Here is a 24,309-nt window from a genome sequence, read left to right on the forward strand (position 1 = left end):
ATTTTTGGACTGTTTAGAGACGATTTTTCAGCAGGGTTTCGCCTTGGTTTTCAGCTCAAATTTCGAGAATTTGAAGGGTGGGGAATGAGTGGGGTGATGGGGTATTTATAGGTGGAGGGAAGGGTGTTAAATATGGTGTTCAAATCATACCATAATTTGCATAATCTCTCAATATTTGACTCTCATTCCCTTGCCATAGATGTTGATTCATCTTCCATATTTCGAAAATATATCTACTTAAGTTAGGAGATTCACACTCTAATCCAATGGTCTAGGTTAATTCGAAAAATCTAGGTTACCCGATCCAACGGCTGTGGTGCAATGTCTTGATGATTCTTGTCCAAGTTAACCAAGCATATAATCCTCACCAATCTTGGCATTTATCCTAGGGAAATTTTCGAAATTCTTGTATCATATTATACCTTAATTCTTCAACTTATGTAATATTCAACTCTTGCAAGAAAATCTCCTTCCTAATTTTCGAAAATTGTATGCTTAATCACAATATATCACTATAATATTGCATGTCCAATAGTATCTCCACATATCCCATAAAATATTCTCCCATGCACAAAATAAAATCTCATGCTAACATTTTCTTACAATTATTTAATTATAATGTGGATAAAATCCGGTCCTCACAGTAACACCTTAAAACACACCCATAAACATTTCTTAGACGTAAACTTAAGTCCCTTGACTAAATTTCGCAATTCGTTTTAAAACTTGGACTGAAGTCTCGGTTTTTACCCGAATCATCCCGAAATTTAACCAAACTTTAACCATAGCTTTACCTATCCAGCCCCTTTTCAACCCAATTCAAGCCATTTATAACCCTTAGGCGATGCCTGGAAACTACTGAATATTCTGCACATGATCAACCAAACCCTAGCCCCAATAAACAAGCTCTTTCGATCCTAGCCCCTAACCAACGAGACCAGACCCTAACGAACCATCCTAGGACCATGACCAAACCCTTAGCACGCTGCTGGACCAGCCCTAACACGCCATGCACGTGAAGCCCCGGCCCAACCCTTGCACAACATGGCCGCGCGATCAAGGCTCGCGACTACAGCCTTTGTCCTTGCACCAGCCACCCCTCAATCATGCCCATATCATCCCTAACCTGGTAGCCCTTTGTGCAACATCAATATCATGAATTATATGGCAAGAAATCCAAGTTTTCCCCATGCATATCCATAAAAACGAAAATATTATGATGCTATTAGGTTTTTCATGCAAGGATACATATTCACACATAATATGACATGAATAATGAGAAAAGAAGGAATAAGTGTGTCTTTGTGTGATTCACGCATGAAAATTCGAGTCTTGACGCGAAGGAACGTTGTCGGAGCGACGGGTAAGACCTTGATGCGTTTTTTTCCTTCAAAAATCACGTGTGAAAGTGGCTCTAAATGTGGCGTGTGTGTGCTGCTGCTAGGGAAGGGAAACCCTAAGTTTATATAGTTTTCAAGCGTGAGTTTGTGGGGAAAAAGGGCTTGGAAGCCAAAGTTTTGGACATAAATATTTGGATAGGCAACTAGGCCCAATAAATTTAGTATAATAGGCTCATTAGTACGTAGAAAAAATATCTCGTTTAGGAAAGTTTTCGAAAATATTAACCGAGAATCCAAAAAGTCCTTATTTTAGTCAAAAATCAATTACATATCAAAAGACGCTATTTTTTAAATTTACATATTAATTATACCATATTAAATAATTAAAAAGATTCATTTAATAAACATATTTTTCCTTTACAGCCTCCGGTCTTTGTTCCTCGGTTGCGCCTCGAATAGCCCTTAAAAACACTGTTTTATGCATTCTAATAGAAAACCCTACTTTAAACATATAAACATGCCTACCACAATTAATTGATGCAATTAAAATAATTTAATTAGACATTTTCTATTTTTCTTAGATTTGCATGCAGTTAGATTACGTTATCGCATTTTGGACCTTACAATCTGACATATTTAATCCATTGGAGCATATAAAAAAGAGCTCAGGCAGCCACTGCTACTCATCTTGGTGGGCAAATTTAAGTTAGCAACTTTCAAATCTGCACCAAGATAGAGAAAGTTCAAAAAAAATTTAATGAAAAGATTGACAGCATTAGTTCTCAATTAGCTTCGGTTCTTGCCTACCTCAAGCCATCTTTTGGAGTTGGCAGAAGAGAAAGATAAGAAGTCAACCGGCTCCAGCCAACCTAAATCTACTGATGTTCAGAAGAAACCTACTAACAAGTACTCCAGCCAGTTTAAAAGATAGTTCATGAAGAACAATGTTTGTATATGGTCGATCAGAAAACTTGCAAATATTGTTGAAATAATGAATTCAGTATTGACATAATTTTGTCAAACACCAAAAAAGAGAAAATTGTTGGAACATTTTAACTCTTGATGATTTAACAAGGCTAGTGATCCAACAGATATATAAAGAACCTAACCTAAATGAATTCAAGAAGGAAAACTGAATATTCATTAAAAAAAAGTTTTCCAAGGAGTCTAACTAATTACAGACCCAGAATGATAAAGCATAAGAATTATACTAATAGCCAAACCGATTCAAGGATAGTGATAAGGTCCAACTGATAGTCTATCTAAGTCTATCAGTCAGTCCAAATCCAAACATTCCATGAAAAATCAGTATAATCAGTTATAAAGGATCAATGCCTAGATGAAATAACGGATAAATTTTTCTCTACCAACAGTCACTGAATCTTAACAGAATCTTAGGTTACTTCTCAGTTTACTTACCTTAAATACTATTCGGTATAACCCAACTGATTTTCTTAATAAGTCATTTGTTCGAACAGTCTCAGGCAGTCTACTTTCGCACATTTCATACAAATTAACTTATTAAGAACCCAACTGACAAGAATATAATTTTAGTATTGCAAACTCGGACGAAATAATTTGTTGAGATAAATTTATTTATCCGCTCTAAATTTATTTTCGATCTTAACATTATACTAAAATTTTAAAATTTAAAAAGGTCTGTACTAAACTGTTGTCAAAAGGGATCACAGACGTTGGTTGTCTCATTGATGAGTGATGAGATTAAATAAAATTGTTTTTTAATTATCCAAATAAAACTTAGAGTTTATATTTAATTATTATTCTGTTGTAATATCTATTTTTATAAAATATTCTGATTCTTATTAACATGTTTTTTTAATTGTTAATCTTTATTATTAAATTATTTATATAACCAGCAAAAATATGGTCTAGGGGTATTTAAAAACCGATTCAAACTAATCCGAACCATAAAAATTGAATCAAATCGTAATTGTTTGCATTGGTTTTTAATCAGTCGCTATATTTATCTTCTATCAAAATTGGTCACTCAAACCGAAAAATTGGGTTGATTCAATTAAGGGTTTAGTTAAAAATCTTAACATACCGATTATTAATATAACTATAATATATAATTATTTAAAAAATTGGATTAAAATCTTACATAACAAATGTTGTAACATTTAGGAAAAATTGTGATTTTAATCATGTAAGTTTGAATCAAAGATAATTTTTGACATTTTATAGTTGTACCGTATGCTTTAATTCTTGTGCTTGATGAATTTCATGAAGTTGAAAACTTTTAAACTCCACAAATTACTATTAACAATCTAGAACTAATATTCTCGCAGTCTCTTTTGGTTGCTTAATATTTTTCTAATGTTAAAATGTTCATTTGTATGTGAAGTCAAATCAATCATGTGACGGAAGTTCATTATTCGACTCATCATTAAATAACACAATTATACATGCTTCAAATGCATTTCAAGATTCATACTCTGTCATCTATCCAATTTTTTGAAGCACCCGTCTTTCTGGAAATGGGCGTGAAGGGACATTTTTTTCTTCAAACAATTTCACTCTTAAATATTCTGATGGCTTATTTGGCCATGGCGTTAAGCAACATAACCACGGATCAATCTGCGCTTCTTGCATTCAAATCCGAGCTCAGTTTAGACCCTTCTCATGTTTTGTCCCGAAACTGGTCCGTTTCTTTCCCAACATGCAAATGGATTGGAGTTACGTGCAGTTCTCGCCACCAAAGAGTGAGTGCTTTAGACGTTTCTGGCATGGGACTTACTGGAAATCTCCCGTCACAGCTCGGAAACCTCTCGTTTTTAGTTTCACTCAACTTGAGCGGTAACGTGTTTCTTGGCCAACTTCCCGAAGAATTGGCCCAGTTGCATAGAGTGAGATTCTTGGATTTTAGGTTCAACAGCTTCACCGGTGACATCCCTTCTTGGTTTGGAGTCTTGGTTGAACTTCGGTTCTTGAATCTTCGGAATAATAGTTTTACTGGTTCTTTGCCGAGTTCCATCACGAATATGTCCAAGCTCGAAGTTTTGGATATATCATATAATCCTTTGCAGGGAAACATACCAGAATCGATTGGAAGTTTGTTCAACCTGAGGGAATTGATATTACAATATAACAATCTTACTGGTATTATACCAGTGTCGGTTTTCAACATATCCACCATAGAAAGTATTGCTTTTACAGGGAATAAGTTGTTCGGTAATCTCCCTGAAGGGATGTGTCGCAGCACGTCGAATCTGAAAAGGCTTTATCTGTCTTTCAATGAGTTGGAAGGCCCCATACCGCCAAATATTTCTGAATGTTCACAGCTTAGTGTTCTTTCCTTGTCATTCAATAAATTCAGTGGCTCCATACCAAGAGAAATTGGAAACTTAAGGTCACTTGAAATATTGTTTCTTGTCTCCAACCATTTTACAGGTATCAAAACTTCACTTTAAGTTGCGTGACTGCAGATTTGTTCTAAATTGGTTTTCATTTCACTGGATTGAAAGTACCATTTCCGCTTATACAACACACCTCTCTAACTTCAAGTAAGGTGTCAAACTCTATGGGTTTGCATAAGCTTATTGTCTCTTCGGACTTGTGTGTAAAATTTTCATTCTTTTCTCATCCATATATTTGTCTTTTATTTGTACTTTTTTAAAACATATTTTTTTATTGCTAACAATATTTTAAATCTAAATTATTAACATCATTCATTTGAAAATTTTTAGAAATTTGTGAGATTCTGCAAAATTCGATAGGAATCTATCAATCCCACAAAAGTCTTATATTTAACAAAAGTCAGCACACATCAACACGAATACACCCCCTTAAGCTAAATGGGATTCCAACTTGACATATGTTGGCCGTGATTTTCTATGGAGTTTCTCTAAATTTGCTAATCGTGCAAGGAGGTTGTGTCACGAGTTTCAATTTCAAATCTTGCTTGTTTGCATCTATACTATCTATACTTCTATACTATATTATTAAGTTTGATACCCTTAGAGTAACTACCTTAGAGACACCAAAATATTTAATTCCATAATTATCCTTCTTACCGTACTAAAAACATCTTAAATTCACTCCATATTTTACATAGAAAAAAATCTAAACAAAAATTCCCTTTCAAATCGAACAACTCTTCTAAATTGAAAATAATTTCGTGTTAATTATTTAATATTATTTGATCAAATTAAAAATAATAATAACACATACAACATGTGTGCATGTTTTACTAGTTGGCTTATTATGCAATCTGTATGTTATTAACGGTCATTTCGCCATTTCAAAACAATATCAAGTCCTTACGAAGTTTAGCAATTTTGACAGGTGCAATTCCAAAAGGGATTGGAAACTTAACAATGCTGCAAATGTTGAATATTGGCTACAACAAGCTGATAGGTATAGTAAATGATGAGATTGTAGCTTGTGAATCCAAGAAACTGACACCAAAATGTTCTTGCTTTTCAGGCACAATTCCAGAAGAAGTGGGCAATCTTTACAATTTGGAGGTATTGCGCTTGGGATACAATCACTTAACCGGTTATATCCCAGAAAAAATCTTCAACATCTCAACATTAAACATGATAGGTGTTCAAGTGAACCAACTTTGGGGTTACCTTCCATCGATTTTGAGTTATGGGCTACCTAATCTGCAAAAACTCTACCTTTATGACAATTTTTTCTTCGGAGAAATCACTGAATCTATCTCAAATTTTTCTAAACTCACCATCATCGAATTTTCTTCCAACAATCTCAGTGGACAAGTTCCCAACTCCTTTGGCAAGTTGAATCTTTTAGAAACTTTAAAGTTATTTGGGAACAATTTTGTTAGTGAAACATCAGAACTAAGCTTCATCGGTCCAATGAAAAACTGCAGCCACCTAACAAAGTTAAGTTTTGGAGATAATCCTTTTAATGGAATTCTTCCAGTTTCAGTAGGGAATTTGTCGACTACTACTCGATATTTTTATGCTTACAACTGTGGTCTTCGAGGCAGCATTCCGGGCGCGTTTGGGAATCTTGAAAATTTGATTATGTTGAACCTCTATGGTAATGAACTCACTGGAACTATTCCGAATACATTGGTAAACTTGAAAGAACTTCAAGGATTATATCTTTCCCGCAACAAAATAAGTGGGCCTATTCCTGATAGTCTCTGTATCTTACCGAATTTGAATGAAATGCGGGTTCGGAAAAATCAAATAACTGGTTATATCCCCGATTGCATGGGAAATCTAACTGCTCTAAGAAAACTATACTTGGGGAACAACAGATTAAATTCTGTCATACCGAGGAGCCTATGGAAACTGAATGATCTTCTCGAGTTGGATCTGTCTGCAAATCTTTTAACGGGTGTCCTGCCTTCAGATATCGAAAATCTGAAGGTTGTAGACACCCTTGATTTGTCAAACAATCAACTCTCAAGCATAATTCCTAGCTCAATTGGAGGCTTACAAAATGTTATCTTTCTTTCTTTGGCACGAAACAGATTTCAAGGATCTATTCCTCAGTCAATCGATAAGTTAGTGAGTTTGGAGACACTAGATCTTTCGCACAACAATATTTCTGGAACCATACCGATGTCATTAGAAACACTTCATTATCTCCAGTACTTTGATGTTTCTTTCAACGAGTTGAGCGGTCCAATCCCTACTGGTGGCCCCTTTAAATCCTTTTCAAGCCAGTTCTTTGTGTCTAATGTAGGACTCTGTGGTGATTCTAAATATGGAGTTCCACATTGTCACGAAAACACAAACACCGAGTCCAAAAGGAAAAAATTGATTCTTCGTGTTGTATATATTTTCTTAGGGATTTCAGTTCTAGTTTTTGCCATTACCTTGTCATATATACTTGCAAGATACAGGAAGAAAAACAAGACAGAAACCCCAACAAATAGTTCATTCACTACCGCACCATCACGAGTCTTATATCAGGAACTTGTAAAGGCCACCGAAGGGTTCAACGAGAACCATTTACTTGGCAAGGGAAGTTATGGCTCTGTCTATAAAGGGACACTTCAAAATGGAGAGGACGTGGCGATAAAAGTGTTCAATTTGCAGTCAGAGGGCGGATTCAAGAGTTTTGATACCGAATGTGAAGTCCTGCGCAGGCTTCGCCATAGAAATCTTTGCAAAGTCATCAGTAGTTGCTCGAACGAAGACTTCAAGGCATTGGTTCTCCAATATATGCCAAATGGAAGCCTCGACCAGTGGCTATATTCGGAAAACAACTTCTTGGACATTGTTCAAAGACTCAACATAATGATAGATGTAGCATACGCGCTAGAATATCTACACCATGGTTACTCAATACCTATAGTTCACTGTGATTTAAAGCCAAGCAATGTGCTCTTGGATGATGATATGGTTGCCCATTTGAGCGATTTTGGAGTCGCTAAGCTATTAAGTGATGGAGTCAGTGTTACGCTCACAAAGACCCTCGCCACATTAGGCTACATCGCACCAGGTAAACATGACATTTTAACTCCAAATACACCATCAATCAAATTTTTTTTAATCTCACTCTTCATACATTTGATGAACATCTTTGTTTTCTTTGGTCTCGTAGAATACGGTTCAGAAGGTTTGGTATCTGTGAAATGCGATGTTTATAGCTACGGTATAATACTGATGGAAGTTTTTACAAGAACGAAGCCGAACTATTCTAAATTCACGGGGGATTTAAGCCTACGGAGTTGGGTGAATGATTCAGTGCCTAATGCACTTGTCCGAGTTATAGATTTGGAATTGTTGAGAGGAGATGAACAACATTCCAGTGAAAAATTGGAATGTTTGGTATCGATAATGGAGATAGCTTTACAATGTTCTATGGAGAATCCGAGTGAAAGGATAATCAACATGAAATATGTTGTTGTGGCATTGAAGAAGATTATGTCTAAGCTCCTTCAATATTTTCTACAAGTTGATAGAGTCAATTAATTGTACAAATTAAATACTGTATGAAATTTAAACTATTGTTAATAATATTTCACTTTTTTATTAGATATATTATAAGTTCATTATATAAACTTATTATTAATTCCTAAAACTATATAATTTCAAATTATTAATGTATTAAGTAAATATAAATTCATAATTTTCTGAAAATTAATGTGCTATCATAATATATTTTTAATTCAAAATGTTGCTTCGTTAAAATAACACATATAATTATAACGATGAAGTATAAATATATAATTAGAATGTAAAAATATACATATATGGACCATATTATTCTCTTTCAAGATATTATAAAACAAAATATATTTGTCAACAAAACGATATATTTTTTCATAAAAAAAAAAAAAAAAAAAAAACACACACACACACACACACATATATATATATATATATTTATGTATTTCTAACAAATAAAAAAATGAAACATTTTTGTCATCGAAAATTAAATTTGTGATTATATATATACTTTTTACGATTTTGATATTTTATATTGTTAATATATAATTTTAATATGTCATATATATATTTTTTTATAAAAAATTTTTTTTTTTTTGAAATCGAAAAAAATGGACAGAATACAAACAGAGGACGAGATCAGGGGTCAATAAAAAATATACGATCCATTTAAAATTTAATTAAATAAAAAAGATTTTGACTTTTTTAAATCGAGAAAAAGGAGTTGAATATGTTAGTTAGATAAGATCATTAATTAGCTCGTTAAAAAAATAAGAGTGGGCCACTCTTCTATTTCTAATTTTTTATTATTTTTTTTAAAAAAAAATTTTTAAAAAAAATAAAAAAATGGAAGAGTGGATCACGAAGAGCACGACCCACTCTTCTACTTCTATTTTTTTTAAAATAAATTTTTTTAAAAAGAAATTAAAAAAATGAAGAGTACTTCTAATTTTTTTTAAATAATTTTTTTTAAATAAAAAAATTAAGAGTGCTCCACCCTCTCTTTTAATTTTTTTTTATTTTTTTATGTTTTTAAATAAAAAAATAAAAAGAGTTGGTCGAGTGATAATGTTAGAGGTTTGGTTTAGGGTTTTGTTTAGGGTTTGGGTCAAGTTTGGGTCGAGATGGGTCGAGTGGGTAGAAATTTTTGATATTTTTGAGTTTGGATCATTTTATAATATATAATTCACTTTATATATGATTAGAATGTAAATATATATATAAAAAATTTATTTGTATAAACATTAGTTATATGTTAATTTAAGTATGTTAGTTAACAAATTCATAACAAATAGAAGAATGTATCTCTTATTCTAATAATGTGAGTTGAATTTATACTCACTAAAAATCTTAACAAATTTTATAATTCCACTAAAATTCATAACAAATTTTATAATAAAAGAATTAAAAAAATTCATAACAAATTTCATTACATATTCACTTTAATGAATGTATATCGAAGCATATGAAATTAATGTTTATTGTATATAAACATTAACAAATTTTATAATTCTACTAAAATTCTTAACAAATTTTATAATAATAGAACTAAAAAAATTCATAACAAATTTCATTACATATTCACTTTAATGTAATGAATGTATATCAAAGCATATGAAATTAATGTTTATTATATGTAAACATTAACAAATTTTATAATTATACTAAAAATTTTAACAAAATTTATAATAATATGCTTCTCGATCCATCTGTTACAATATTATAATATATATATACACCCATCTCGACCCACCAAAATTGGGTCGCGTGGGTCGAGTATAATCTCGACCTGGGTCGAGTATAATCTCGACCCAATTTTGTGACTCGACTCAGTTTTGATTGAAATTGTTATAATCTTTAGCACATATAATTAAATTACCAAATTGAGTGTACTGCACCAAATATTATATCTCTTTCTCATTTAAAAATGATACAATCTTCTTACAGATCTCAAAAAATTAACATATCTTGATCCTAAAGTTAACTTACATTCAAAAAACCGATTCCTTCCAAAATCGGGAAAGTAAACATATAAAAAAAACAAAAAAATTATTAGTTATATAAATTTAAAACAAAACAAAGATTATTAATTATAAAAATTTAAAATTAATGGATTGTGTCACGACCCATGGATCGTGAAATCTTCACGTCACGATCCTGGGTCGTGAAGCCCACAACCCTGGGTCTTGTGCTTCACGACCCCCAACTTTGGGTCGTGAAGCACAAATGCTTCACGACCCAACAAAGTGCTTCACGACCCATGGGTCGGGAAGACTTGTGCTTCGCGACCCAGGGTCGTGAAGACCTGGGTCGTGATATAACTTTTGGTTTCACGACTCAGGGTGAATCTTTTCACCTCTGGCTAACGAGATATAATAAATTTTATATTTTAAAATAATTTTTTTTTCAATATATGGTTTTTTTTTTAATTTGTTGTTAGTGGTTAATTGTTAGTAAAAAAATGAGAGGATGGAAAGTTGAGAAGAAAAATATTTTTTGTGAAGATAAAAAATGAAATGAAATTTAAAATTGAGTCAGAAAAGATAGAAAAATTGAATCGAGTAAGTTTTTTTATTTAATTAAATTATAAATTTTATTATATATAAAATTAAAATATACTAATAAAAAAATTAGTTTTTAAACAAAAGATAAAAAAATAAATTATATTCACCCCTTTTTTCTTAATAAACTCTTCCGTGAGTCCCTTTCTCCTCATTTTCCCACGAGATCAGCTACAACGGGTGAGTTGAAAGAATTGTTTTGAGAAATTAAGGAGCCCTAATTTCCAAATGGAAAAATGCATAGGGAGAACGAGTATGGAAGAGAGAAAAGTTTCTGTCTTTGTTTTTTGAGACATTTGATTGTCGTTGGCTGATATACATGCATTTTGGGGGGCTTGGGTTTCAAACATGAATAAATCACCGCTGCCACTGGACTCTATTTGCGGGGCTGCGAAGCAGGTGATCAAGAAGGAAGCATTGGTGAAGCTTTTGAGATGGCATTTTGGGCACTCTGATTTTCGGGGGAAGCAGCTGGAAGCCATTGAATCAGTTTTATCAGGTTTTATTTTTTTTTTTTGGTGTGCATAATGTGTGCACCATTTTTCTTTTCTAGAAGATGGGCGTTGTTAATGGAACGTTTCTGATCGTCGTAAGTTAAAATTGTGTCCCACAAGTAAAACACCATAAGGTCTATGTGATTTACGAATTACTAAATTCCAATGAAAGAATTACCCATCAATCTACTAGCAAAACTATGGACAAGTATTATCTTTCATTTCATGTTGGAATTGCTACCTCTGACATGTAAGGTCCCTCATCATAGATGCTTGCCTTGAAGGATTTTAGTAACTATAGTCTTGTGCCTGTATATAACTTATGCGTGCATGCTTACATTATATATATGTACACATCTATGCACATATGCTTCTATGTGTGTTTTGTGTGGTCCTTTTATCCTAATGTTATAATTTAGTTTTTTCGGTGTGCTATATGAAAGTAGTCTGGAAATTGATGCAATTTGTTGAACGCAGGCAGAGATTGTTTTTGTTTGATGCCAACTGGTGGGGGAAAGTCAATCTGTTATCAGATTCCAGCACTAGCAAAGGCAGGAATAGTTCTTGTTGTCAGTCCTTTGATAGGTGAATGCGAAAAAACCCTTGTTGATATATTTCTTTTAAGCTTAGGCCAGCACAGATTCTTTTGCTCTATCATTTTTTTCAGGATAAGATTTGATCTCTTCATTCATTTAATCTCAGCCCTTATGGTGAGTACATGACACATTTCGTCCACCAGTTATTTCTGTAATTTATTAACGGAAGTGAATGTAAATTCTACTTTATAAATTCAGCTTATATTTTTATTCAGGAAAATCAAGTAATGGTGTTAAAAGAGAAAGGGATTGCTGCTGAATATCTTTCCTCTACCCAGACCGCGAGTGCCAAGAATAAGGTTGAGATTTTATAGATTTTACTTCATCCAGCACTAATGCTTTCTGATTAGACAGAATGGCTAATAATCACGTTCTAGTGGATCCAGTGAGCAGAGAGGAAGTATGGAGGAGTTTATCACACATATCAGTCGTGTTAATGAGAGCTATTTAATATTGTTTTGAGTGCGTTGTTGAAAACCCTAATTTTGATAACTACTTATAGCTCTGTAACACCTGGCATACATCCTTTACAATATTTGCGAAGACATGCAGATGGTGTGGGGAAAACCAAACCCATTTACTTGTAAACATATTTGATGTTCTTTGAGAATCCATATAAAACCTGAAACAATCGAACTCCAATCTCCTCCTTTTACTTTTAGCATCTATAGTAAGTCAATCCTGGATATTTTCTTTCACCACTTCCTGATTTGTTTTATGCTATGTGACTAAAAGTTTTTGCAATATAGGTTTTCCAGTTTTTTAGTTCCCAAATAGTTTCGTTTTTCTTATCTTTCTGTACCTTCTCTATTTCATTATGTTTATAGATATATAAATTTCAGTTTGTGTTGTGGTTAGATGCTGACTAAGAAGCTTCTTAATAAATTCAATAAGTTCTACTATCGTAGCCTACTATTTCACTGTATAAAAATTATGTACCAGAATATTATCTCTCATTGTGTATGGATATATCATTGGTGTTCATCTGTTTTACATATGCATTTGTAGGTTTATGAAGACCTTGAATCGGGAAAGCCATCTTTGAGGTTACTGTATGTGACACCTGAACTGATTGCAACAACTGGTTTTATGGCAAGGCTGACAAAAATTCATTCCAGAGGATTGCTAAATCTTATTGCAGTAGACGAGGTCTTTAACTGCTTGTGATTTTTAACGGCAATATATAAATAGTTGTCAGTTGTCAAAAGATGCTTCTGAAGTTGCCTCATAAATTTATCTGCTTTTTAACCTATCAGGAAACTAATTTACTTCCAATTTTTAAATGTTTTTAGGCACACTGCGTTTCAACATGGGGTCATGATTTCAGGTGGATTCTCGAACTTCGATGTATATTTCCTTGTTCAAACCTATTTCATCGGACTTGGTTTACCTTATTTTGCATGTTATCACTACAGATAAGTATCATGAGCTTTATGATTTTCATCAGTTTTGTGCATGCTACTGTGCACCGTAATATCAGAAAGAAATTATTTATTTGGTGTTACTCATATATTAAAGAAAGTACACATTTCCTAAATTTTTGTGTTTCATTTCATGCCGCAAAGTCTGGACAAGGGTATTTTTTCTTGCTTTGGGGGGGGGGGGGGGGGGGGTCAAGTATGCCCAGGCTCAAGATCTTTGAATGTGTAAGGAACAGCATCTGTAGCTTTTCAATTATGAACTAGAGCTGCTTCTGGGTCTAGTTATGATATTTGTCCCCCGCTAAGCTAAGCATCTGCTAGGATGAGAATTATTTAATCCATATTTGTTATTGGTAAACTCATTTCAACTTCCTCGTTTGACTTAATCTTGGGTCGCTTATCGTGTTTGTTAACATTAATATTTTATATTATTTTAATGTGGCCTCCAGCTTCGGCAATACAATGAGAGGGAGAGTCTGTGCACTCCCTTAAGATGCTATTTTATTATCTTTATTTATATGACTAGTACTATTTTTTGTATGTTTTCTCATTTGTTGTTATGTGCTCAAACTCTCTGGACTAAAACAGAGATAATTGTTCTCCCTTTCTATGTCTTTGTGTGTGCACCTGCACTTGGGTACGTGTGTATGTTGCATGGTGTTGATTTCTTACATTCTTTCTCTGCTCTACTGTTGTTAATTGTTATTTTTTGTTGATTTTCTATTTAAATTAGGCCAAGCTACCGGAAACTTTCTTCTCTAAGGAAACGACTGCCCAACATACCAGTTATGGCCTTGACTGCTACAGCTGCTCCCAAGTGAGTGTGTCCATGTTAACTGGCAATTGCAGTTTCATGCACCAAAATTTTGAAATGCTTCTAACCTTCTTGTTATTAATATCATGTTTTCTTACGTTTTGCCACTGTGCAACCCTACTCCACTTAGATGTCAAAAGCATTTGGTATGTCTGCATCATCAAAGAATCATCTGCAAAGTAACAATATATTGGTTTGTTTAATGTCATTCTTCTGTGACAGTTTTTGTTGTGGTCTCTGAAATATGGTTGAGGAATTTGAAATAGTGGTTTATTTGTGGTTGGATTAAATTTATTACTAATATTAAATTTTAGGCATGGATAGTAACTACTTTTTGCCTCTTATGTCATACCAATTTTTTCTCAAAATACCCCTTCCTCATAAATATTTTTGAAATAAAACAGAGCATAATAAATTAGTGATCGAAAAAACATAATAAATTAGAAATTCAATTAAATAAAAATTACTCTAATCTGATTATATTTCATACAAAATTTAGTATATATAAATATAAAACTATATTTTAGATAAAAAAAATTTAATTTACATTCCAAATCATGTGCGAAGTTTTACTAGTTGATATGAGGCTTCCTTTTCTCCACACTGCTGTCCAAACTCCAAAGTAACATCATTCTCTGCATAATATGTGGCAGGGAGTTATTAATATTAGATTTGGTACTTCTGCAGAGTTCAGGAGGACGTGATAGAGTCCTTGTGTTTACAAAACCCTCTCGTACTGAAGTCATCATTCAACCGCCCAAATATTTATTATGAAGGTGGAGTTCCCATAGCTTGATCATCATGTTAAAGTTTTCATGACATAAATGATGCTCATGGATATATCTTTTACAGATATCTATAAAATAAGCTACTCTTAACATAAAATCAAAAGATTCAAATTCATAAACTCCTCCCACCTCATTAAACCTGATACAGTGAAACTAATCTTAAATGCAATTCCAATAATGATGAATCTGAATGAATGAGCCACTTTGTTATGAGTGTTAAATAGAGGATTAAATAGCATCATATATGTTCTCAAACTATTTCATCCTGCAGTTCGCTTCAAAGACCTGTTGGATGATCCATACTCTGATCTTTGTGAGTATCTTAAATCATTTGGGAATATTTGTGCTATAGTCTACTGCCTTGAGCGGACAACTTGTGATGACTTGGCTGCCCACCTATCAAAGAAAGGAATTTCTTGTGCTGGTAACGGAGTTATGGTTTTTGGCAGTTTTTAAAAACATTTCTACTTTTGGATTTCTAAATTGGGTTTTTTCCGGCACATTAGCATATCATGCAGGATTGAACAGTAAATTGCGGAGTTCTACATTGGATGATTGGATTTGCTTCAAAACACAAGTAATTGTTGCTACGGTGGCTTTTGGGTATGATTTTTGTTTCATTGTTATTCTTTCAACTAGAAACGTTATTTGGTATTTCAATTATCTGTCTTGTGAATTCCATTTTTCTTAGCAAATTGCATCATATAATTTGGTGGATCATGGCGTAATTATTTTTTGCTGCTATGGTATACTAGTAGGAAATATGTCGCCATATTTGAAAGGGGCAAGAAGTAATCAGAAAGCACAAATCTATTGTGTTCTAAGCTTCGGGTCGTGGTAAATGCTTTAGACAGTGTATGGTCCTAATTTCTTCCACTGTCGGATGTAATAAAATAAAGTCCAATTTTGCAGTTTTGAATCTCGCAATCTTGTGGAGTGAAGTCATAATAATTACTTTCATCGCATAATAAATAGAGTAAGCGTTCTAGTTCTGTTTTCTTCTTCCCCTCCTTCAACCAAACCTCTAACTATTTGGCGGCAGTGGCAGATCGTCTGGAATAGATGTTTGAGACTGATGGGGTGGGGGCAAGGTGTGGTGGTGATTGTGGGATGATAGTAGAAGCTGATGAAAGTCGTTTTGATTTGATTGTGGGATGAGAGTAGAAGCTGATGCAAGTCGTTTTGATTTGATTGTGGGATGAGAGTAGAAGCTGATGCAAGTCGTTTTGATTTGATTGTGGGATGAGAGTAGAAGCTGATGAAAGTCGTTTTGATTTCCTTCATGTTAACAACGTAAAGTATGCTGACTCATGTATGGCCTGATAGTAGGAAACCTGCTTTTACGATAGGAATTGTAGGGGTTGAACTTATTACGACCTTATCCTGTAGAGTCTAAAAGTATTTATAGTTAATTTAATTTGAAGTTATACATCATCTTCATACATAATCACTCAAGTTGCTTCCTTACTCTAATTCTATTTCAATTTTTTTCTATTTTATATATTAATGTATTTTTGGTCTTTCTAATTTTGATAATCAAATTGTCATTAATTTTCAATGATGTTTCTGTTCATGTTTCTTTAAGTTGGAAAGAACGTGAATCCTCCTTGGAGGAAATGTGTGCTATCTCATTTCAATTCTTTTAGCTCTCATTGTCCATCATTCCCAGTTGGCCTCAGTATTCTATATTTGTTGTGTAATGGTTTCTGAATTGATGCTGGAGCTGCCGTTTTTCTTGCTCATGTTTTGAGCTCTTGGTTTTACTGCAGGATGGTATGAAAATATTTTTGATAAATTGTGAAGCTCCCTATTCAGCATTCTTAATTGGAAGAGATCCACCTTAAAGGTTTGTTCACTCTAATGGTAGGGCATTGATAGGAAAGATGTGAGAGTTGTTTGCCACTTTAATATTCCAAAGTCCATGGAGGCCTTTTATCAAGAGTCGGGCCGAGCTGGTCGTGATCAGTTGCCCTCCCAAAGTCTATTATATTATGGGGTGGATGACCGTAGAAAGATGGTTAGCTATCATCTTTCCAATTGAACTACTATGTTTGATTTTCAGGTTTGCACAGTATCATTCTAAAACTTAATAAACATAATTGCAGGAATTCATCCTGGGCAATGCTAAGAGCAAAAAGTTGCATTCTTCAAGCTCGGAAATGGATTCCTCTAAGAAGTCCCTAGCGGACTTCTGTCTGGTAAGTATACATCTTCCCTGAGATTACATTTAAATCCTATTATATCAATTTTACTTTGGCTTTGTCTCCTTACAGATGATTGACTACTGCGAGGATGCGGGCTGCCGTAGAAGAAAGATACTCGAGAGTTTTGGGGAGCAGGTGTGCTGATCAATACCCATTTCACATGTAGGTTACACATCCAGTGAGAATCTGCTTCTGATGGGAAAATAATGCCATGTAATTGTCTTTCTCTGGAAACAGGTATCTGCATCATTATGTGCAAAATCTTGTGATGCATGCAGACATCCTAATTTAGTTTCGAAGCACCTGAAGGAGCTTACAACCAGTACTTCTTTTAAGTACCGAAATGGGTCGTCTCAAGTATTCCTTAGCAGGTTTCCGTTTGTTTTTCTCTATATTGATGTACTACAATTTTTTGACATGTTCGTGTTGGTGTTCTCTATGCGGATAATAGATACTCTGGCGGGGAAATGAGTCTATCTGTATTGCTTGCAACCACACCACAAAGGAAGTGTTAGAGCAAAAATATGTGGTATTACTAATTAAGAAGGCCTTGAATCATTATTGTTTGAATGGTGATGTGCCATTTTATAGAGCCATATGGAGAAAGATGATCCAGATGGCTGATCTGCTTCGAGTTGATTAATATGATGTGCGGCAAATGGTTGTTAACCATTGTGTTTAGTGAAGGGCTTGAGGGACTCTTATCTTGTGTGAGACTTTCTTGATTGATACTTCTTGTTAGTTTATAGGAATGCTAGAGGTTGATGGTTATGAAGTATCGTGTGTTATAGTAGTTCCCAGACGCAGTCCACTTTTTAAAAATTGGTTAATGGGAAAGTATTTAGGTATCCAAGGAAATAACAAATAAAGTTAGTTCTGTGTTTATTATCTATAACGCTTGAATTTGTACATGGTTACAAGTTTCTGTTTCAACCATTTTCAGTTCATTTAATAAAGAATCTGTCCCTCCCCGCCCACATAAAAAAAATTGTCCATATTCCTCACTCTTGTTTATGGTACCACTGATTAGTTTCCAGTAATTTTTTTTCTGTGAATGAAAATGTTTTAGAATGTAGTTCTTCGTTTCTTGGTTCATTGAATGAGCTTGTTCTTTTTACTTTACTCTTTGATTTCCTTTGTGAGTGAATTTGTTTTAGAATATAGTTTGTCGTTTCTGTGTTCATTAAATGAACTTGTTTGTTTGCTTTACTCTTTTGATTTCCTTGTGCGCTACAGTGCTTCAAATTTATGCAAAGAACAATTTTCAGAATTCTGGAATCGGGAAGATGACGCTAGTCAATCTGAGGAAGATATATCTGATTCTGATGGTATAAACATGAGCTAAAATATTAAAAGCAATGTTTGTATCTTAGAATGCTTTGCCATTTTATCTTCTCCTCAGCATGACATTCTATTGACCTGCTTACTCCAGAGGCTTTTGAAATTGCAAAGAGTGTGGCACATTCAAGTAAATCGTTGAAAAGAAGATTAAATGACAGGATTGAGTCATTGCAGCAGGCAGAAGAGAATTATTACCGGCATGAAAATGACTCAGAAAAGCAGGTTGGTATCGTGTTCATGTTTTTCCTGCAAGGGCTCAACTTATTTGAGCAGACTGCTATCTTTAGTCATATATGGTCCTTTTTCCTCTCTGCGCGTGCTACTAAGCATATGCTGTGTATTGATAGGTCAATAAAGTTGTCAAAAATGCCATATCTGGAACATTAAGAGACTCCGGAAAGCAAAAGTTACTAGACGCAATGAAGCAAAACCAACACATTTTCAACGAGTTAAGGTATCCTTCCTTTGACCATATTCTTGATCCATTGAGCCTTTAACCATATTCTTGATTCATTGAACCCAAAACTAATGATCATGATTCATACCTTTGATTCATCGGATATATCTGCTTCCTTAAACAACAAAATGTCAGGATTGACTTCTGCACATCTGTCGAGAAACTTGAGAATGAATGCTATAACAAGTATGGGAAAAGTGGGAAGTCATTTTATTTGTCACAGATGGCAAGTGTTGTAAGGTGGTTGTCAAGCACTAGTCCCAATGAGCTGAAAAGTAGACTGGGTGCCGAAGATACTACAACATCAGAAGTCGTCGGACCCAAACCAGATGGTTTATCCCGATCATCCTCGACACTGAATCCAGTAGTGTCACAAACCTATGATGACAATCCTGGTATCAGTATTAAATCAGATGCTCCTATTTCCCAGGTGACAGTTCTACCACCAGTTCCTTCTTTCTTGGAGTTTATTAACAGCAAAAAAGCAATAGAAAACAAATTTTCGATGCTTAAAAACCACTGAAGTGATGGGGTTGGCCGAGCTATGGAGAAGAAGAGTATGTTTCAGTAGTTTTTACAGAATGTGGAACTTGCATGTTTTCTTTATAAATCACAACTGTTTGCTTCTGTTCTCTTTGGGTTAGATGCAAAAGTGGGAGCCAATCACGGCAGTAAGAACACTATGCCTTGGTTCCATTTCATTCCCCAAAATATTCCCCCCCTTTCATTTTTCAATACAAAACATTATTCACATTTTTGTTTTTTTTTTCCATTTTTTTGGAAAATATATTCTCTCGTTTCACATCTTTTTAAATAATCATTACTCCTCTTTGCGTGTTTTCTATATTTTTTTCATCCATCTTTTTTTTCTCATTAAGTAGTCGAGTTGATAGCACATTTGTGCTCTGTTTTGTTCTCTTCCAATATAAGCACGACACTTGACAATACCTTTTTTGGAAAAACAAATGAAGTAAAAAATCTCGATTTTAACAAGGATTTCCCCTTGTTATAAATTTTAAGTACGCCTCGTATCGCAATGGCCATGGCGAAGAGCTTGTTTCTTCCATTTCCGTAGTCAGAAAGGGTGATACACATATAGATTAGTTTATGGTCGCATTATGGAGTTTAAGTCGATCCTAGCAGATGGGCAGTGGATAGTATACACCTGCCAGAGGTCAGGATCGAATTTTCAGTATCATGGTATAGAAAAAATTATGTCAGTGTTGTATCTCCAGACTTATCAATTATTTGAGTTATGGAACTATTTCTATTCAAAAAAAAAAAAAATACTTGTAACATATGGTTGATCTTTTCCTTTCATAGACCTTATACAATATATCTTCTTATCATTTCCTTCTTAAAGAAATGGCTATAGTAAAGTGAGATGGCTTCTCCTTAGACAAATGCTCAGCCAATTTTTCTGCATACTTCTCAAATACCACATCATAATTCACGACCCTGCTAAAATGGCTGGCCAGCATTGGCTCAATCACAGCACGAACACTATCCGCGGCAAATTTTGCGCATCTACTTTTTTCGAAATTTTCGTCTTGGCTAGGGTCCCATGGGACCGGAAAAACGTCCATCTTGTCCAATTTGAAGGACCCTTGGTCGGCGATTATCGTCTCGACTTCTCGTGGGCACGGGATGTATATAGGCACGTTAAAAGAATATAGATCATCTTTCTCGACCTGTCCCTGTCATTTTATGCACATTAACACAGTGTTTTTGGATTGAGAGTTTAAACCCTTCACGTCCGTATTATTTGTCACAAGCATTCTAATATAATAAAATTATTTAGACATATACGTGCGTGACTAGATCAGATTCTTTTCCCCTCAAATGAAACATGTTATTTATATTTATAGAACCATTACCTCGACGACCATTTCATGAAGTGTTTCGGCAAGAATTGTGAAATGTGCATTTTCAACCATGGAAGAAGCATCTTCGAGACGTCGACCGGATAACGATAACACCATACGCCCACCGGGGATCATTTCTTCACCTCTAATATTTAGAAATTTGAAGAAGTCTCTTTGAAATTGGTTTGCATATGCTTCCAATACGTTCGCGGGACTTGTCTTGGCTATGTAAATATTTTCCTTGTTATTGCTCTCAAGTCCTTCGGGAACCTGTCATTTTTAATGCCAAATATGTTCTATCATTATGCAAGATAAGAATTGAAAGATAAAGTCTAATAATATCAATGGGCAGTGCATGTACATATAGAAGTTATAAGATATTCGACACTACTAAGCAAAAACTACTTAAAAAACACGTAAAAATTGTTGGTCTCACGTCCGGCAACTAGAGATATAAATATGAAAATGAATAATAAATTGAACACCGAGATTTATGTGAAAAACCCATAAATATTATTAGGGTAAAAACCACTTGTAAAATGAAAAGAATTCTATTATAATATTTTATGATGTATAACCGCTCATTGTATTTTCAAAGACAACAAACATTCTCTTAGTACAGGAGAACAAACACCTCAGATATATTATAAAATTAATCACTTAAATGTTATGAGATGAGAGAAAAGAACTGATAATAGAATGAATGAAATGAGGGGTGGGAGTTCTATTTTTGTAGAGCTCCTCGTCCGTATGAAAACGTATATAGAAATGTGTTTCGTCCGAACATTTCTTCTATTCGGAATTTCAACATTGTGAAAATTTCAACAAAGCCTGTCTACCACTTAATTCTTTGTCTGCCACCAATAATTCTTCTACCAACAAAAATTTCAATATGTTATCTTTCCTTTTTGTGATTTTATACCTTCTTTTTCTATCTAGCGCTAATGTGGTGTCGACGTATATAGCTTTACATCAGCACTCGTATGAAGAAAGAGCTAAAATTGCAAGACAAATGAGTAAGATAGGTGATTTAATTTATTACCGTGTCTTTTAGTCATTCTGGAGAAAAAAATGTAAGCAACAAGTGTGTATTAGTACATACCCCAGAGAGCCAATGGATGCTGTAAGAAGAATAAACGAAGTGCATACTATTGCTTGGAAATAGTCTATCATAGAACGATCCCGGCGAGCCATATATAAAGCAGAGCGGTTTCGTTTTAGTTTCTTTCTTTTGGTAGAAACTCTGCACCAATTTGAACAAATTGTTGAAGTCGTTATCTGCAGTAACAAAATCACACAGATTCAGTTGAGGGCTGGCTTCAAGTGTTGGAGTAAAGAAATTCAGTACAGGAATTTTACGTTAATATATTACCTGGAAGATCGTTTAAGAAAACTTGAATTTCTTGAAATCCACTGGAGAAATCTTGTAGAGTATCCATGAGATGGGAGAGAACTAACAATGTATTCGGGCCTGATGCACAACCAAAATCCACCATCTTGAAGCAGCAATATTCCTCGAATCTCTCGGTATCAAGCATATTTTTTAGGGTTTCATCTAATATTGGCCATGTTTTTGATATTCCATATTTCTGAGAAAGAATATAGAAAAGATTGGTTCATATTTTCCACGACAATCATATTTTCAAACGTTTAAGCTCCTGAGCTCGATCCATCTATGTATGCCGGAGTTTTTCAAGTCGAGAAAACAGTCAAATTCGTCCTATACATAAGTGTTCAGGTCAAATTTTATTGTCCTCATAATTCATGAGATTCATTAGTTAACAAATATTACATGTAGTTTTTGACATATTGAATTGATTGATCACATGCAATTTCATTTCTTAAGCAACTAACATACATGCAATACTTTCATTTCTAATTTCATCGCGATCTACATCGCTTAATTCTTAAATCTTAAGGATGCGGCACACGTCGAAACTAGGGGGTTATGAATGTTAATCATTCAATTTCGGGGGTAAAGAATGAAGTCACATGATTCTCATGTGCTCGCTCTCAACCCTTAACGTTCAACTAACAGCTTGAACAAAATCAGTACACAATAAAATGCTCGAGGGATATACTTAGCATGTGCAAAATTAGAGGGAAACATTTGAGAATAAGAACAAAGAATATGAATTATCTCCCAATTTCTGAGTTTTCTATTTTCTTTATTATGTATAGAGGTGGAAAAGAAAAAGAAATGAAGAGATAACTAATTATTACTTGAACAATTGAATTGTTGGCATAGCTGGTTTCCCCATCTCCTGCATTTGTATGTAGAATTTTATTCAACCCCATTTTACACTAATTGAAGTATTGTGAGTGGGAAACTAAGTAGTGTACTCTATGGCTCTCTATAATCTATATATATATAGAGACCCAAAAAAGAAAAAGAATTGTTGGATAGAGACAATTTTATTCTAATTTCATGAAGCGGAGATAACGAACAATCGAAAACGATGAAACATATATAGTTTTATTTTGATGGAATAAAACTAGTTCGATCGTCCCTTCATCAACCTCGCTCTACAACAAACTATTTCCGAGATATAGACGGTAAGTGAACTTTATATCGATTGATATTTATGTATGTAATGTCATATCAACATTTTTACATTAAAAATATAAATCAAATTGCCGAAAACTGAAATATAAATGATTTAGATTCGATTTTGACAACATCAAAAATAAAAAAGACAGATATACAAAATTAAAATAGTAAAATAATGATCCATTGATTTATGGCCGACCCCATATTTGGAAGAGGTATCCAATTATTTGTGGAATCTGCCGATTACATGCTGAAAATAAATATGTCGGGACGTTGCTGATCATCGCACCTTCCGTGTAGGGTCGGCCTGCCGTCGGAGACAGTCTGCTATTTTGGTTTGGAGTTCCATTTTCAAACGGACAAAGGGAAAAAGGGTCAACACCATTCTTCATTAATAATTTTTTTTAAAAAAGTACAATAATTAATGTTCTTTAATTCAAATAATATGTACATAATGGGTTACATAGAGACTTACATGTAATTATTAATTAATTATTAAATTACAAATAAAACCCTCACCTTAAATTGATAGACTACCTATTCTATTAATTATTTCTTCTCCTATCTCAGCCCTCACTCCAAATCGATTGACCGTATCTTTCTTCTCCTCTCCCAACCCTCGCTTCCAAATCCATATGCGGTAAAGACGAAGAAAAAATCGAGATCATAGAAATATTCTATTGCTTATCAAGACGACCATCTATTCTCTCTGTTTTACATCTTTATTACTGTAAATTAAGGTTAGTTTTTTTTCTTCCAATTTGTTGTTTCGTTTGTTTTGGATGTAGATTCGTAAAAGAGATTGTAAATTGTTTCGTTTGTTTTGGATGTTGTTTCTAATCCCTATAAGTACAAAAAAATTGTAGGTGAAAAATAAATTTGGGATATTATCATATCGTCATGTAACTGAAATAATTCTCCTATTGTCATGAAATTTTGTCAAATTCTAATTTTGGCAATATAATAATTTATTATTGTAGTTAC

The 24,309-nt window shown here is 33.9% G+C and overlaps 2 protein-coding genes across 7 annotated transcripts; one reads left to right on the top strand and one right to left on the bottom strand.

The window, feature by feature from the left end:
* Nucleotides 1–3,716: 3,716 nt before the first annotated feature.
* LOC140817736 (ATP-dependent DNA helicase Q-like 3) lies at nucleotides 3,717–20,917 on the top strand. 6 transcript variants are annotated; one of them, XM_073177490.1, is made up of 19 exons: nucleotides 5,648–5,717; nucleotides 5,787–5,827; nucleotides 11,766–11,998; nucleotides 12,100–12,183; nucleotides 12,893–13,033; nucleotides 13,177–13,211; nucleotides 14,039–14,122; nucleotides 14,807–14,895; nucleotides 15,179–15,331; nucleotides 15,414–15,510; nucleotides 16,677–16,680; nucleotides 16,775–16,924; nucleotides 17,013–17,105; nucleotides 17,181–17,246; nucleotides 17,349–17,482; nucleotides 18,348–18,439; nucleotides 18,544–18,674; nucleotides 18,800–18,906; nucleotides 19,045–19,660. In XM_073177490.1, exons 3-19 carry the CDS (start codon nucleotides 11,786–11,788, stop codon nucleotides 19,430–19,432), a joined length of 2,061 nt encoding a protein of 686 aa, XP_073033591.1. In that variant the 5' UTR covers nucleotides 5,648–5,717; nucleotides 5,787–5,827; nucleotides 11,766–11,785; the 3' UTR covers nucleotides 19,433–19,660. The 6 variants fall into 6 exon arrangements, with proteins under 6 accessions (XP_073033587.1, XP_073033591.1, XP_073033590.1 ...); XM_073177489.1 differs by lacking the exons at nucleotides 5,648–5,717; nucleotides 5,787–5,827 and adding exons at nucleotides 10,962–11,293; nucleotides 20,778–20,917 and having other exon boundaries at nucleotides 19,045–19,466; XM_073177487.1 differs by lacking the exons at nucleotides 5,648–5,717; nucleotides 5,787–5,827 and adding an exon at nucleotides 10,962–11,293.
* On the bottom strand, nucleotides 20,198–23,093 carry LOC140817737 (benzoate carboxyl methyltransferase-like). Its single transcript, XM_073177493.1, has 5 exons — nucleotides 22,998–23,093; nucleotides 22,147–22,363; nucleotides 21,877–22,052; nucleotides 20,787–21,044; nucleotides 20,198–20,606 (listed from the first exon to the last, which is right to left on the bottom strand). The coding sequence occupies exons 1-5, from the start codon at nucleotides 23,070–23,072 to the stop codon at nucleotides 20,256–20,258; spliced, it is 1,077 nt and encodes a 358-aa protein (XP_073033594.1). The 5' UTR covers nucleotides 23,073–23,093; the 3' UTR covers nucleotides 20,198–20,255.
* Nucleotides 23,094–24,309: the final 1,216 nt, after the last annotated feature.

Source organism: Primulina eburnea, chromosome 17 (genome assembly GCF_022965805.1).
Source record: "Primulina eburnea isolate SZY01 chromosome 17, ASM2296580v1, whole genome shotgun sequence".
NCBI lineage: Eukaryota > Viridiplantae > Streptophyta > Magnoliopsida > Lamiales > Gesneriaceae > Primulina > Primulina eburnea.

What these genes read in the sequence shown, in the direction of transcription:
- LOC140817736 (XM_073177486.1), top strand. Translation starts at nt 3,767, where the DNA reads ATGCTTCAAATGCATTTCAAGATTCATACTCTGTCATCTATCCAATTT. An exon ending in TGTCTCCAACCATTTTACAG is followed by an intron (nt 4,752 to 5,645) that starts GTATCAAAACTT and finishes CAATTTTGACAG; the next exon opens with GTGCAATTCCAAAAGGGATT. An exon ending in ATTAGGCTACATCGCACCAG is followed by an intron (nt 7,785 to 7,886) that starts GTAAACATGACA and finishes TTGGTCTCGTAG; the next exon opens with AATACGGTTCAGAAGGTTTG.
- LOC140817737 (XM_073177493.1), bottom strand. Translation starts at nt 23,072, where the DNA reads ATGGGGTTGAATAAAATTCTACATACAAATGCAGGAGATGGGGAAACC. An exon ending in CCAACAATTCAATTGTTCAA is followed by an intron (nt 22,364 to 22,997) that starts GTAATAATTAGT and finishes ATTCTTTCTCAG; the next exon opens with AAATATGGAATATCAAAAAC. An exon ending in TTTCTTAAACGATCTTCCAG is followed by an intron (nt 22,053 to 22,146) that starts GTAATATATTAA and finishes TTGTTACTGCAG; the next exon opens with ATAACGACTTCAACAATTTG.